Source organism: Electrona antarctica (assembly GCF_951216825.1).
Source record: "Electrona antarctica genome assembly, chromosome: 8".
Classification (NCBI taxonomy): Eukaryota; Metazoa; Chordata; class Actinopteri; order Myctophiformes; family Myctophidae; genus Electrona; species Electrona antarctica.
The window spans coordinates 34,598,897-34,614,941 of record NC_136789.1 but is presented as its reverse complement, the minus strand read 5'-3'; the positions used below and the strand labels follow the sequence as shown (position 1 = coordinate 34,614,941).

Genomic DNA, 16,045 nt, shown 5'->3' with positions numbered 1-16,045 from the left:
GAGGGTGTTGGGGTGTGAGGGTGTTGGGGTGTGAGGGGGTCCCTCTCCAAAAGTCCACCCAATGAAGTCACTGACTACTGCGTTGCAGGTCACACAGGTGTCTTAGGAGAATATATTGTTGGACTGTTTTAAAAGCAGAGGAGAAGTCCATACAAAGTACACATACTTAATGATTTAAGCGTGTATAAGTTACGACTATTAATTGTATCCAACAGAGTGGAATGCTAGACCTCTATAGCAGCAAACTGCACAGGGTCCATGAACATGAGACTAGACCTCTATAGCAGCAAACTGCACGGGGTCCATGAACATGAGACTAGGGGCCCTATTATGCGTGTCTTAAGTACCAGGTCTTATGACTTAACTTAAGACCTGGAGGCGTGGTCAATGCTGTTTGGCCACTCAGAATAGCCAAATGGCATTGATCACGCCTCCAGGTCTTAAGTTAAGTAATAAGACCTGGTACTTAAGACATGCATAATAGGGCCATAGACCTCTATAGCAGCAAACTGCACAGGGTCCATGAACATGAGACTAGACCTCTATAGCAGCAAACTGCACAGGGTCCATGAACATGAGACTAGACCTCTATAGCAGCAAACTGCATGGGGTCCATGAACATGAGACTAGACCTCTATAGCAGCAAACTGCACAGGGTCCATGAACATGAGACTAGACCTCTATAGCAGCAAACTGCACAGGGTCCATGAACATGAGACTAGACCTCTATAGCAGCAAACTGCATGGGGTCCATGAACATGAGACTAGACCTCTATAGCAGCAAACTGCACGGGGTCCATGAACATGAGACTAGACCTCTATAGCAGCAAACTGCACAGGGTCCATGAACATGAGACTAGACCTCTATAGCAGCAAACTGCACAGGGTCCATGAACATGAGACTAGACCTCTATAGCAGCAAACTGCACAGGGTCCATGAACATGAGACTAGACCTCTATAGCAGCAAACTGCACAGGGTCCATGAACATGAGACTAGACCTCTATAGCAGCAAACTGCACAGGGTCCATGAACATGAGACTTTGAGACTTAATTTGTTAACTGAACACTGTATGAGTTAGAGCCACACTTTATTGGCTTCATGAGGAAACCCAGCAGTAAATTCGACGGACTGGCCAGACCTATATATTCTTTCAGAGTGAACGTTCTGGGGGGGGGGGGTCCCGGGGGTCCCTGGAGCAACATATTTTGAGATTGGGGTCCGGGGCCAATTACATATAATTCTGGGGGTCCTTGACATGAAATAGTTTGAAAATCACTATATAGAAACATTGCTTTTTCTGAAAACTGCCATGATGATGACATTGATAATAAACTGCCATTTGCTTATAATGCGTATACTGTTGAAAAAACCAAGGTGGAGCAGTGCAAGGGAGTTATTCTGTAATGTGGGTGTGTATACTTTTCATGCATTACTGGGAAACTGGGATGTACAAATGTATGTGTCGGCTCAATGAGTCACAGAACTCTGTTATTTTGCTGCTGTGTAACCCCAGCCTCAGTGTAACTAGGTATCGCTCTGCTGTGTAACCCCAGCCTCAGTGGAACTACGTAGGTATCGCTCTGCTGTGTAACCCCAGCCTCAGTGGAACTACGTAGGTATCGGTCTGCTGTGTAACCCCAGCCTCAGTGGAACTACGTAGGTATCGCTCTGCTGTGTAACCCCAGCCTCAGTGGAACTACGTAGGTATCGCTCTGCTGTGTAACCCCAGCCTCAGTGGAACTACGTAGGTATCGCTCTGCTGTGTAACCCCAGCCTCAGTGGAACTACGTAGGTATCGCTCTGCTGTGTAACCCCAGCCTCAGTGGAACTACGTAGGTATCGCTCTGCTTGTTGGAAGCACTGGTATGACTGTTTACTATAAAACTGCTGTTTTTAACCCATTCAGGGCGTTTTTCATTTTCACCATTTTTCAAAAATAGCAGAGCTACAAGCTCGAAATATTGAGAACCACTGATACAGAAACATGAGGTTTTTCATTTTCACCATTTTTCAAAAATAGCAGCCGCGCTACGAGCTTGTAGATCTGCTATTTTTCAATAGCTAAAGTATAACATGATGCTTAAAACACCACAAGGGGTTTAGTTCCCGCCCAGAATGGGTTAAGGGATAGGGGTGTTCCTGTTTGTATGTGGGATTTTATGTTGTCTGTTTTTAACTGGACCCGAGTCTGAATAAATAAAGTTGATTGATTGATTGATTGATTGATTGATTGATTGATTGATTGTGACATGATGACATTTGTAGAATCAGTTCTCAGATCTAAATGGGTTAAACCGGGCCCAAAACCAAGTGCTCATAACATAATAAAAGGACACAAAGTCAGATACAAAATTACAAATATTTATTTCAAATTGAAATCAGGCATATAGAAAAGTAGGAAATACACTGGTTCAACGACCCCAGAACAATGAAGCACTGAATGAATGAAAGAATGAAGGGCTAAATTAATTAATAAATGCCAAAATCAATAATAAAGATAAACTAAAGACCTAATTAAGCATCCTAACAAACAAACAAACACAACTATTGGCTGGTCAAACTAATAAGTGGGGGATCCTGGGCAGCTATGCACTATGTGCATGTCGGAGTGCCCAGACTGCCCATAGACTACCAAAACAAAAGAAGGAAACTAAACTAACCAAAAACAAACGCCAAAAGAGTACTTACGACCAGCCCATCTGTAACGGAAATAAAGAATAACAAGAAGGGAACACAACTGCTCTGTTTGGGTGTTTGGGGAGAGAATGACAATAACTGAACTGAAGACATGAGCATACAGAATATATAGCAAATGTATAGTTCCTTTTTGTTTGTCCCAAAATATCACTTCAATCACTTTGGATAGCTGTAGCACTCCTAGTCACGAAGCATGCACTGAATCCAACATTGATACAGCATTTATCATACATGTCCCAAAAGTATTTACCTATACATTTAAATTAAATTACATAATTTCACATAATCACTTCATATACTGTAGTTACATTTGTAGGTTGTTTGCATTAAATTATTGCTTTGTATCATAAAATACAAGTTGAAAGATTAAAATGACAACACATTGTGATCAGTCCAAAACCTGATAAAGGGTCATAGGGTGTTAATTTAATTTCAAAGTTCCTAGTCACATTGAAGCCCCGACGGAATCCAAGATGCATTCGATACATTCTTAACCCATTTTGGGCGGGAACCACTTTTGGTGTTTTAAGTATTATGTTATACTTTAGCTATTGAAAAATAGCAGATCTACAAGCTCGTAGTGCCGCGCTACGAGCTTGTAGATCTGCTATTTTTGAAAAATCGTGAAAATGTGCCTCAAATCTTTGAATATCTTTCAGAGTGAACGTTTTTAACTCAAATCTTTGCTTCTGGGGGGTCCCTGGAACAACATATTTTCAGATGGGGGTCGGCGGCCAATTACAGATGTAGGAGAAAACTATCGCACACCTAGCAATCAGGCGTATGCACAGGTGCGTAGGCCAGTGGACATCAATGAAAGCAATAAGGTACACCCGCACACTGTGTATCTGCTCGGCACAAGAGTATTGTCTTTCGGTCACTAGGGACCTTCTTTCGGTCACTAGGGACCTTCTTTCGGTCACTAGGGACCTTCCTCAGGCATAACACATTTCGACAGAGTTACTTATATACAAACATTTGAAAAAGAATCAACCAATCACAATAGACAGAGTCTAATTAGAGGAAGAGGTACAGCTTGTGATGATCCTCAATTTGCTGACATCATTTAAAGGCACAAGGACCCCATGAAATATTGAGCACCACTGATACAGAAACAGAGGTATTTCAGAAAATTGTCATGATTTAGAACAGGGGTTCTCAACCCGTGGGTCGCGACCCCTCATGGGGGGTCGCCAAATTATTTTAGGGGGTCCCCAAATTATTTAAAAAAAATATATATATATATATATATATATATTTTTTTTTCACGATTTTTCAAAAATAGCAGACCTACAAGCTCGTAGCGCGCCACTCGGTGGCGCGCTATGAGCTTGTAGATCTGCTATTTTTAAATAGCTAAATTATAACAATGCTTAAAACACCAAAAGGGGTTCCCGCCCAAAATGGTTTAAGGTTATTGTAGCAGTCAATTTATATTGGGGGTCGGGAGGGGGCGGGGCGGGGGTCCCGAGACATTGCCAAAGCATTTCCGGGGGTCCCCGGCCAAAAACGTTGAGAACCCCTGATTTAGAAGACATTTTTTAAATGTTGATGGCCTAAATGGGTTCATCATAACCTGACTCCGCCAGATTAGGTTAATCATACATGTCCCCTAAAGTATTTCCCTACATTATTTCATAAATTACATAATTTCACATAATCGGCTTTTTAAACCAGGGGTTCGCAACCCGTGGGTCGCGACCCCTCGGGGGGGGGGTCGCCAAATTATTTTAGGGGGTCCCCAAATTATAAAAAAAAAAAAATAGACCTACAAGCTCGTAGCGCGCCACTCGGTGGCGCACTACGAGCTTGTAGATCTGCTATTTTTCAATAGCTAAATTATAACATAATGCTTAAAACACCAAAAGGGGTTCCCGCCCAAAATGGGTTAAGGTTATTGTAGCAGTCAATTTATATTGGGGGTCGGGAGGGGGCGGGGCGGGGGTCCCGAGACATTGCCAAAGCATTTCCGGGGGTCCCCGGCCAAAAACTTTGAGAACCCCTGTTTTAAACAATGAAATAAGCAACTCCATACCATGACATGCAAAAACGAATGTTACTGGATAACATTATGTAAACATGAGTGCATATGGCTGTGGCCCAAGTTTAACATAATGGTAGTACAACAACAACTAATTTCAGTAATGGAGGAATCACCTTGGAATTTCAAGTACTGTACTTGGAATGGAATTTCCAGAACAATGGAGGGGAGTAAGCCATTCATTATCCATGCATCATTTTCATTTGACCAACAACAAACTGGTTCTAACTGGTTCTAAATGTTCTCCTTTGACAAACAATGTTCTAATATGAGAAATAAGGTAAAATAAACATGAAATAAACACAGGGCGAGATATCCGTGCGTTGGGGCGAGCTGTCCACACTATGGGGGCGGGCTCTCCACGGCTCGGGGCGAGCCGTCATCACTTTTCGAAATTCTGTGGCGAGCCGTCTTCACTTTTCGCGAGGGCGAGTTGGAAAAGGGGCGAGTCGACCTGGTACCAAATAGAACACAAATGGACACCATTTTGAACTGCTAATCATAAAGCAAGGCATGCAATGTAAGACTGCTCTCTTAACCTCTTAAGTTCTATATTATATCATTTACACGTGGCATAAAGAGCCAATCTACAAGCTGACAATGTCACATCACACGACATATAACTTGTATCTACATGCTATATTTTCATAATTTACCGGTAGAGTAACGTTTTTTTGTGTTGAAAACATGCCCAAAACATCGATGTCAAAGTGGTTAAATGGATGTGTTAAGTATTCCATGTACCACATATACCATGGTAATTACTTTCATACTATAAACATTCATGTATGAATGCTGTACAGTACCATTTATTTTAGTATTGTATTAAATGTGATGTTGTTTGTTTGTTTGTTTGTTTTGTATTCATGGACATATCCTGTTATTTCTTTGAATATTTTGTTTTAGAGTTTGTGCTGCCATTTGGGTGTATGGAAAACATATATGTGAATAATTGTTTTGAGAATACTATGTCGTACAGAAAAATCAATAAACATATGTTTTAAAAGAAATGTGATGTTATACCTTTTCATCTCTCCCAGGAGACTGGAGACACGGTTCCTATATGGATCATTTTGATTCTTGTAGCCCTCGGCATTAATCCAATTAATGGTCGTATCACGCTGAGTTGTTGTCATGACGTCTTTGCCTTCGAGCAGCTTGTACCATTCATGTACCATATTTATTTCTTGCTGCTTAAAACTGTCTTGAAAAACGGCAAGCCTGGTTTGACTTGTTATGTCGTTCTGAAAGTTCTTGAAGTTCTTGGTGCTGTTCAAATCATGTCTGACCATTGAACCAAGGACCATCAGTTTGAAGGTGCCCACAACATCATCCTTGCTCATGCATTCAGACAACGCCTCTGTGTATGGTCGTGATATTGTGCTGGAGAAATCTCTGTGTACCTCTTTAGGCACAGTAACAGTAGGAAGGTTAGGGCCATGCTGTTTGGATAACAACCTGATTGACTCATCAGTGCAAGATGAGTTTGTACCCACTTCAAGCATGGCTTTAGCTAATTTGCCATTCTGGTTTTTTTCATAAGCATTCACCATACTGCTCACAGATGGTTGGTGATCTGCCTGGATGAGTTGTCCAATACCTGGATTTTGAATTAGATATTTTTTCCAATCTTTGTACGTTTGTATATGTCCAACCTCTTTCCGAAGCACCTCTTCGCTTTCTGTGATGAGTTCTGCAGCTCCCTCTCCCATATACCCCTGATTGATTTAGTCCATTCACTGCGCTTGATAAAAGGCTCCCATTGGCCAGGGTGTTTAAGGAGAGCGTCAGCCTCTATAGATCGGAGGCGTTCTGCTTCAGAAGTGATGTCTGCTTCACTGGCCGCGGGGTTCATCCCTCGCGCCAAAGCGTGAAACAGGCAGCTCTTGTTTTTGCTGTCTACCCCCACTGTCTGGTCATTGATACGCACATCGTAATGACCTTCTGGGTGTTCACGACTCTTTGGTCTATAGACCAGTGTCACAGTTTGACTGCCAGGTTTACCGCCTGCATTCAGCTCCTCCTTTTTTCTAAGTTTGCCATGGCTGTCCTCTGTGAGGATTACAACCTTAGTGTGAGTGATTTCTGACAAGACTCTGATATCCAGAAGGTCACCCGCCGTTGTGGGTTTCCTTATATTGTCGGCATATGACTGTGAGAGTTTACCTGCATCTCCTGTTTGTTCCGAAGCAAGGTCTATAGGCTTGTGTGCAATGATTCTGTTGTTCCTTCCAGCTCTGAGTAGGTCCTCTGTTCTGCCAGTATTTAATACAGTTCTTACATGACTACCAATTATGCCATTTAATTTTCTTTGACCATAAGCAACCATGTGACTGGAGAACTTCTGGTGGAACACTTCCACAAAAGCATTGGCCAATAAAGCACTGATGGGGTTGGCTAAATCCTGCTTGAAGTCTTTCAGCATCTTGGTGTCTGACGCAGACAGCTCATTTACTTTCACTTTCTCAGAGAAATCTTTATTTTCTTTGAATGTATTCAGCTGTTCATGAAGATTTGAGAAGAACTTTATGGAGAGGCCTTCCATTGTAGCAATGGCGTCTTTTGCAAGTGCCACCGTGTGAGTAACTTGGATAGCTGTCATAATTGCACATGTAACTCCTTTGGCCTCTGCCTTAGCTTTGGCCATCACTCCAGATATGGATGAGTTAAGCTTGTTCTGCCAGCTGAGGTCTGTATAGAATGGCTGTATTGCACATTGGCTCAGGTTTGTGAAAGTGTCCAGCAGTTGACTCTTTCTGTTCTCGTCCTGCAGGAGGTCAGAAATGGGTTGTTTATCCTCAAGGTGGGACAGTATAATGGAGTCCACTAATGCAGCCGTGGTGTCTTCTTCCAATTTGGATTTCACATCATCAAGAATTCCCATTTTCACATCATGTTCGATGCCTCTCAGAATGTTTTGCAGTATTTCCTCTTCTGCCTTCCCAAATCCATAGGTCATGCTTTCCTCTGCAATTGTTTTAGCGGTGAGTTTTACTGCATTCTTCAAGTTTGCCTTTGCAACCGTACTTAAACCTTCTTTAGCCTGTCCGGACAGAAACGTTGGCATTGACTTCAGCTCTTTGCCAAATCCCTTAATTAACGTTTTACAAGCTTTGAAGCCTTTTGAAATCAGCTTTCCAATTCCAAACCCAATGAGAGATATAGCAATGGAAATGGATTTCTCTATAGCCCATGATTTCCAGCTGAAGTCTCCTGTCACCATTGCCTCTATGCCAGAGATGCAGTCTGATATGCCTTCAGTGATGAATCCCATGCCGACTGTAGCAAATCCAATTGCAGTGAGCATTGCCCCAGCAACAACCTGTAAAACTCCTAGAAGGAACACCAGCAGCCCTTCCCATGAGAAACGAGGCTTTTCTTCTACAGAAAAGACGTATATCAGGCCTCGATTGTAGAGATTTTCAACTTCCGTTTGCAGATCTTCATCATCAGTCGGCACCAGGGAGAAAACTGGTGATTTCTTGACCACTGCATCCCGCTCCTTTCCTTTTATTTCGTCCAGTTTTGTGATGGCTTCACTGATATTTTTATTCAAGCATTCAAGCATTTTGTTCTTGGTTGTGAACTGCTTTTCAAGGCTGGTTGAGCCACTGTTGGCGGAGTCTGGAGAGGACATTTTTATAAGCTGCAGGCAGAGCGTAGCTTCCTCGCTGAGGTACTTCAGAGATTGCTGTGCCTGACATAGATCTTCTCTGGCCTTAGTGAGGTAATCCGCCTTTTGCTGCTGAACAGTGCAGTATGCATGATAGTAAAAAGCTATGGCTGCCCAATTTTTATCCTTTTTCATGGCTTCTTCATAAAGCCTATTGCTGTCATCCCAACGTTGTTCATTCAGTGCAATGTTTCCAAACTTGATGTAATGATAAATGCTAGAGCATGGTGAAGTCTTATTTTGAGACTGACTTTTTGCCTGAGACAAATCGTGTTTCAAGCTCTCTTGCAATTCATTTCTTTTCAACTGGTCAATTTCTTCTGATTTCCTTTGCAGCCATATTCCCCAGAATTCATTCATGATGTCAACAACAACCATTTTTTCAGATGCATCAGTGTTCCTGTAGATGTCTTGAAGAGTTTTGCAATACTCCGAAAACAGATCCTCCCGCAGTTTCATCTCTTCTACATCGGTCATCATGTGATTCATCTTTTCTGCAGCAAGTCTGTCCCTTGTGCTCTTGGCTTCCTCCAGAGAAGACACTGGCCTTAAGGACTGCTGTAGATGATCGGTGGACATGATTACCTGAGCAGAACCGGGTTTACCTTTCCGTGCGGTACGGCCAAAAGCCTGGAGTTCAACTCTTGTGTTCACAGAAAGGAAGGACAGGATCACAAATAATCCTCCATTGTTATTCACCTCTTTGGAAACTTTTATGTCTGTGCCACGCCCGGCAAGGTTTGTGGCAACAATGACATCACCAGGAAGCAGTTTCTTATCGATTTTACTTAAACTGTCGCTGTCGCTGCGGCAGTAGAGAAAGAGTTTATCATCTGGGATGTTGTCTTTCAGCTCTTTGTGGATCTCTTGGGCTTCATTGATAGTTTCACAGATCACCAGGGCTGCTCTTCCATTTCTGTAGGAATTCGGGGTAATTTCGTCCATAACGACATGTTTTATTTCAGATTTCCACTCTTCAGTAGAAGTCTTCACAGTGCCTTTGACCTCAAATAACTTCTTCCTGTTGAATGTTGGCATCTTGCAGGCTGAGAGATTTGGATATAGGTCCTGCAAAAACAGAATGTCTGTTTTGCTCCCAAGTGTCCCGGTGGTTCCATATATTTTCCCTTGGTACTTTTCAAAAAAAGCAACGTTAGAAACATAGTTCGTCACTGTTGAAATTGTGCTCAGTTTTATTTGGTGTTTCATCTCGACAAATTGCTGCAGACCATCACCCCATTTCTTGTTTAGTTCTACAATACCAGTGGATCTGAAGTCCACAGGACAGATACTATCATTTTGTACAACGTATTCACGTCCTTGCCTCAGACTCATTGCCAGAAATGCATTCTGGACCCACACCGACACCTTTTTCTCTGTCAGATCTTTCAGGAATCCAGGGATGCTGATTTTGTCTTTATCGTCTGTACTGTCTGTACTGGTGTACTGAATCTTCTTTGATATCAACCCTGCAATGGGCTCGATGAGAGTTTCTTCTGAATCATAGAGAGGACAGCACATGCCTTCTTCCAAAACAAGGACTTTAAGGTCTGGAATGTCCTGGTTGCTGTAAGGGCTGGATTTCCTAAGACAGAGCAACCCGTTGTCATCTAAAGTGTAAACAGTAAAGCCATAAGGCACATACTGTTCAATTTCATGGAAGAATTGTACCATGGCATCCTGACTCACAATTTTCAGTTTTGTACTTGGTTGCTCTTTTTTGTCACGATAGTAATGGTCTGTAAATCCTTCTGGCACAATGTTGGATTGTTCAGCAATTAGTAAAATGTCCATTGGCTCCTTAATTTCACTTTCTTCTGTGTCAATTGAGTCAAATAAGACTTTGAAGAATGGAGCAGGGGGACCCTGTACAAATGTCTGGTCTGCTGTAGACAGGAAGCCATATAGCCTGACGTGGCTCCAGATCATGGCCAGAACAGTGTTCAGGTGCTGCATGGAGACCATGGGGCTGGACAGGTAGGTCAGCTGAACTCCCTGGTCCAGCAGCAATGAGTCCACTTCATCGATTATGATGCACTGGTAGCCACGACCAGGCCTCACATCCTTCATCTCAAATATCTGGCGAAGGTGATCTGCAGCGAAGGCTTCGATGGTTCCATAGACCACATCCTTCTGGTAGCAAGCCTTTCGATATTTGTCGTCAGTTTTGTTTGTGTTTGCGTCCGCTGTGATGTTAAAGTACAAATAGAACTGGCTCCATTCTCTTGCATCTCTTTCACATAAGACAGATGAGCTGGACACCACATCTACCTTTTCACCTCCAAGTGCACGCAGCACTGCAAACATGGCTATGACACAAGATTTCCCCTCTCCAGTGCCCATCTCCAGCAGCTTTCCTGTGTCAGACAAGGCCAAGAGGCACCAGCTTATCAACTGAGTAGATCTGGGCCACCACTTCCTTTCAGCCTTGTGCAGATGTACAGCATTGCATAAGACTGCTAGGATCTCCTGAAGGTCCTCTGTGTCTGTGCTGAGACTCAGATCCCTAGCTCGCTGTACATCTGTGTGGTTTTCAATTTCACCGGTTTCAATCAGGTTTGTTACATGGTTTACTACTGCTTCTACTTTCCTCAATGTTGGTTCATCAACATCTTTCCTCTGCTTTATTTCATCAAAAATAGCATCCATGCTTCTTTCCTCAGCTCCAAGACTCTGTTCTAATTGTTGGATCATTTTCTCTGTTCCACATGAAACCAAAAGCTGAAGGAGAGATTGTTTTTTCTCATCTGTCCACTTGGAAGAAATCTGATATGTTGCCAGCATATGTAAAATCTTCTTGATGGAAATACAGCCTTCATCATGATGATGGTCAGTTAATGCTCCAAGGAGGTCTAAGGCCTCTACTGGTGACCAAAGCTCTCCAAGATTTGAAGCCATCTGGAAGATTTCTTTCGTAGTTGTTGATGCTTGGAGGTTCACTGCACAGTCAAATAAAACCTCCAAACACAATTTGCCTCCGGAGGATGGTATGTTTTCCTCAGCTTCTGTTTCTGTAGTAATCGCTTTCAGGAGATTCTCAAGAAACGTCAGAACAAAGACCTCATTAGAAGGCAATGCTTTTCCAGTCATTTTTTGCAAGAAGGTGACAATTCTGTTGTCAGCGTTTGCGTCACTGTATTGATTGATGTGGAGGACCTGAAAAAGAGCCTTAATGAACTTGTGTCTCACTTCCATATTCGCGGTGGGAAATTTACCCATGAGGCTTTGCAGGATCTCTGCAGCAAACACCAGAGCGTCATTGTCCTTAAGCCTCAAAAGTTCCAGATTATGGGAAGCACTGAGACTTCTTTCTTCAATGATGAATCCACGACTAGGCTGAGGTTTCCCTGTTTCCATCACCTCTAAGCCATAATGGAAGTAATCAGTGACAAAATCATCCATGGTTCCATACACAATGTCTGCTTTATAGACATCCAAGTGGAATGCTTTAGGTTTCATCGTGTTTGTGTTCAGAGAAATTCCAAGATGCTTGTAGAAGTCAGACCACTCCTTAGTTTGCTCCTCTATGTGAACATCAGAGGACAGCACAACGTTAAGTTTGTTTCCCAGTAAGACTTGTGTGGCTGCAAACATTGCTGTGACACATTGGTCCTCTTCCAAACCAACCAGTTGTAGTGCTCCATTCTTTTCAGTCAGCACCAGCACACACCACTGCATCATCTGCTTCACTGTGGGCCACCGGCTTTTCGTGTCAAAAACTGCCTTGCAGAGCTGAGACAGAGCATCTTGCATGTCATGTGCATTCAGGTTTACACATTTAATGGAATCTTTCATAAATGGTAAATTTTCATCTGCATTGTCTGAATATTGCAGGACACCAATGGTAATGTTCTTGATCATATCGATCAAAGAATCATCCAAATGTAATTCTGCTAGAGCTGCGACCACACTGCTCTCATCTTGCCTTCTGAGAGACTCCAGTTGGAATCTCTCAGGGCCAACAATGTCAAGAGCCTGGATGAGAGAGTGGCCGGAGTCATCCGTCCACACTGGTGATATGTCATACATTTGTACCCACGCAAGGACTTCAGTTATTGGAGCATCATCTGCATATTTCTGTGACAGCGCTTTGAGCAGAGTCAATGCTTCTGTTGGGGTCCATTGTTTTTTTTGCACAAGTCTGAGGAGCATTTCAGTGGATTCCATGTGGGTTTCATCGCCAATTCGATGTGTGAGTGTGGACAAGAGAAACTTCAAGCACTGGATTTCCATCAGTAAAATGAATCCTGTGGCTCGCTCAACTGCACTCTGTAGTGATGATGTGAGGTTGCTGAGGAATTCTAGCAGATAGAGATGCTCAGTGGAAAGCTCATCCTTAGCCCATGCTTTGGCTATGAGGACTCCATCAGTGTCAGAACTGCCGTAGTCAGTGAAAAAATGCATAAGGTTCAGGTAGAGGGCTTGAGTCAGCAGGAAGCTCTCAACATCACTACAAGCCGCCTGGCTGATTGACCCCACCAGGGACTGCACATGATTGGAGATGTTTTGCAGGGAAACTCCCTCAGACATCTCCAGAGGCAGAGCACACAGCTCTGTGATGAACACTTGGGTGTGTTGTAGAGTGCTGAGTGACGGAGGAGCACCATTCACCCATTCATCAAACAGAAGCGTGTCCAGGGCTGACAGGATCTTCAGCAGCTCGGATCGGCTCGGATCGGCAGTCAGCCGAGCCAGACTGAGGTTTGGAACTGGGATGCTGCATTTTGACGAGATGATTTCTAGAAGCTCATCTCTGTCACTGTCTGATGCATATCTTGCCTCAAACTCATCCAGATGGCTGATCAGAACATCTCTCTTGGACCTCATTTCCTCTGAAATGAAGCCACTGAGTTGTTGTTTCTCATGCTGCTCTTTGGCTTGTTTGTGTGACTCTTGTAATCTTTGATTCAGACCTTCTTGTCTCTTCTTCTCTTCAGCTTCTTTTTCCCTTTGCCGTTGTTCCTCTCTCTTTCTCTCCTCCTCTCTCTTTCTCTCCTCCTCTCTCTTTCTCTCCTCCTCTCTCTTTCTCTCCTCCTCTCTCCTCCTCTCCTCCGCTCTCCTCCTCTCCTCTGCTCTCCTCCTCTCCTCTGCTCTCCTCCTCTCCTCCTCTCTCTTTCTCTCCTCTGCTCTCCTCCTCTCCTCCTCTCTCTTTCTCTCCTCCTCTCTCTTTCTCTCCTCCTCTCTCCTCCTCTCCTCCTCTCTCTTTCTCTCCTCTTCTCTCCTCCTCATCTCCTCTTCTCTTCTCATCTGCTCTTGTCGATCCCTGAAGCAATATTGACACTCATAGATCATAGTGTGGGCGTCGCCGCCTACAAGGCGGTCCCTGTAGTATTCACCTCCATTGAACACAAGAACATGTCTGTCATGCTTCCATACTTCCACTCTTCCGTTGCATGGATTAAGTCCTTTACCACACTTTAAGCATCTGTCGGTGTTACTTTCTGAATTCCCCATCTCTGCAGATTTGAGCTGCTACAGCTGTGTGACCTGAAAGATACAACCAACATATGACAGTAACTATTGCTGCTGCTGAATTTTGAATGGTTGGGCTACGATTTTACATAATAATAATAATAATGATATATATATATGTGTGTGTGTGTACACACGCACCTTACGCACGCACGCACATTCTCACACACACACACACACACACACACACACACACACACACACACACACACACACACACACACACACACACACACACACACACACACACACACACACACACACTCACTCACTCTCACTCTGAGTCAATTTAGGAAGAAATATCCCTTAACCCCCAAAAAATTGATACAAAAGGTTTTTCAATGGATTCTGGTAGTATTGGGCATGCTAAATGACATACAAAAAGTCTACCAAAATCTACTCTTGCAGAAAGCTGTCATTTTCAAGATTGCATCCCAGACAGAGTTTAAAATGGCCATATATCAAGCCGTCGCAGCCAGCCAAGTTTAAATTGGCTATACTGTATATCTCAATAGAATATATTTATATTAATGATTTGTCACTTGATTCTGGTACCTGTGGACATGCTTATGAACATAATACAAATCTAGGAAAATATACCTTTGGGAAAGGCTTAATTTTCAAGATGGTGTCCAAAATGGCGTCCAGGAGCTTAAAATGGCTATATCTCAATCCATCTTGAAAATGAAGCCTTTTCCTGGAGGTAGATTTTGGTTATGTTATTTAGCATGGCCAATACTACCAGAATTAAGTGAAAATCATTTGTATAAATTTTTTCTATTGAGATATACAGTATAGCAGTGCCGGCTTCGACTTTGAACGCCATCTTGAAAATGAAGCCTTTCCGGAAGATGTATTTTCCTAAATCTTTTGTATAAGCATGTGTACAGGTACAAGAATCAAGTGAAAAATCTTTTGTATAATTTATTTTAAATTGAGATATACAGTATAGCTGTTTATAAGCTTTATAAGCCTGCCATTTTTAACGTCATCTTGGAAATGACGCGTTTCCCGAAGGTATATTTTCCTACATTTGTAGTATGTTCTTAAGCATGTCCAGAGGTACTAGAATAAGTTGAGAAATACTTGCAAAGGTTTTCCCATTTGAGATATGGCTATTTTAAACTCCGTCTGGGACGCAATCTTGAAAATGGCGGCTTTCTGGGGAGTAGATTTTGGTAGACTTTTAGTATGTTATTTAGCATGCCCAATACTACCAGAATCCATTGAAAAACCTTGTGTATCAATTGTTTGGGGGTTAAACCTCATATTGATTCACACACACACACACACACACACACACACACACACACACACACACACACACACACACACACACACACACACACACACACACACACACACACACACACACACACACACACACAGTCCTAGTCGTGGGTGCCAAAGGCGAGATAGATGAGATTTTGTTTTCAGTTTAAAACACTAGAGGGTGCTTGTCGCCATCGTCTGAATAATCGTCTTTTGCTAGGAGGCACATACAGGCAGAAAACGACGAGTAGAGACAAATAAAGAATCTCTGCCGGCCCCTTTCATGACGACGCCAGGCCCAGGAAATGATTCCCAATGCATTTTTCCCATAGACATTTCAAAAAGTATTTATTTAAAGATGGTTACGGCGCGGACAAAGCCAACTGGAGTCGTGACAAATCATGATCGTAAACACAATATTTTGGACCAAACAAAGAAGAAAAACAACAAAAAAGTGTTGTAACCTGCTGTTTTTTTCTTCTTTTCTAATTATTTGTTTGGCCCAAAATATTGTGTTTGTTGTCATGATTTGTCACGACAAGAGTTGGCTTTGTACGACGCTTAAAAGGTCTTTAAATAAAAACTTTTTGAAATGTCTATGAGGAAAATGAACGGAGAATCATTTCCTGGGCCCTGGTAGGGGGCGGGACTGCGACGCTCTATAGTGTTATCTGATTCAGAAAAATTGATTTATCTTGTTTTTGGTCAAAACAAGCTTTTATCCATTTGCTATGGCACCACACAGAAATGTGCAGAGGGAGAAATTATTTGGCATGGTGGCCAAATTGGGGGTTAAAAAGTATCTGATGGCAATTGGCATTCGCCCTACATGGATAATATTATGGCCCAGGTCATTCATTTATTTTTTTCAACCCCAATACTAGTCT

The 16,045-nt window shown here is 42.7% G+C and overlaps 1 protein-coding gene across 1 annotated transcript; it reads right to left on the bottom strand.

The window, feature by feature from the left end:
* Positions 1 to 7,901: 7,901 nt before the first annotated feature.
* On the bottom strand, positions 7,902 to 13,241 carry LOC306928732 (protein translocase subunit SecA-like; the record flags this gene model as incomplete). Its single annotated transcript, XM_079509002.1, is given in 3 exon segments — positions 7,902 to 8,650; positions 8,652 to 11,113; positions 12,683 to 13,241. Coding segments are annotated over 3 exon segments (3,078 nt in total). The 3' UTR covers positions 7,902 to 8,593.
* Positions 13,242 to 16,045: the final 2,804 nt, after the last annotated feature.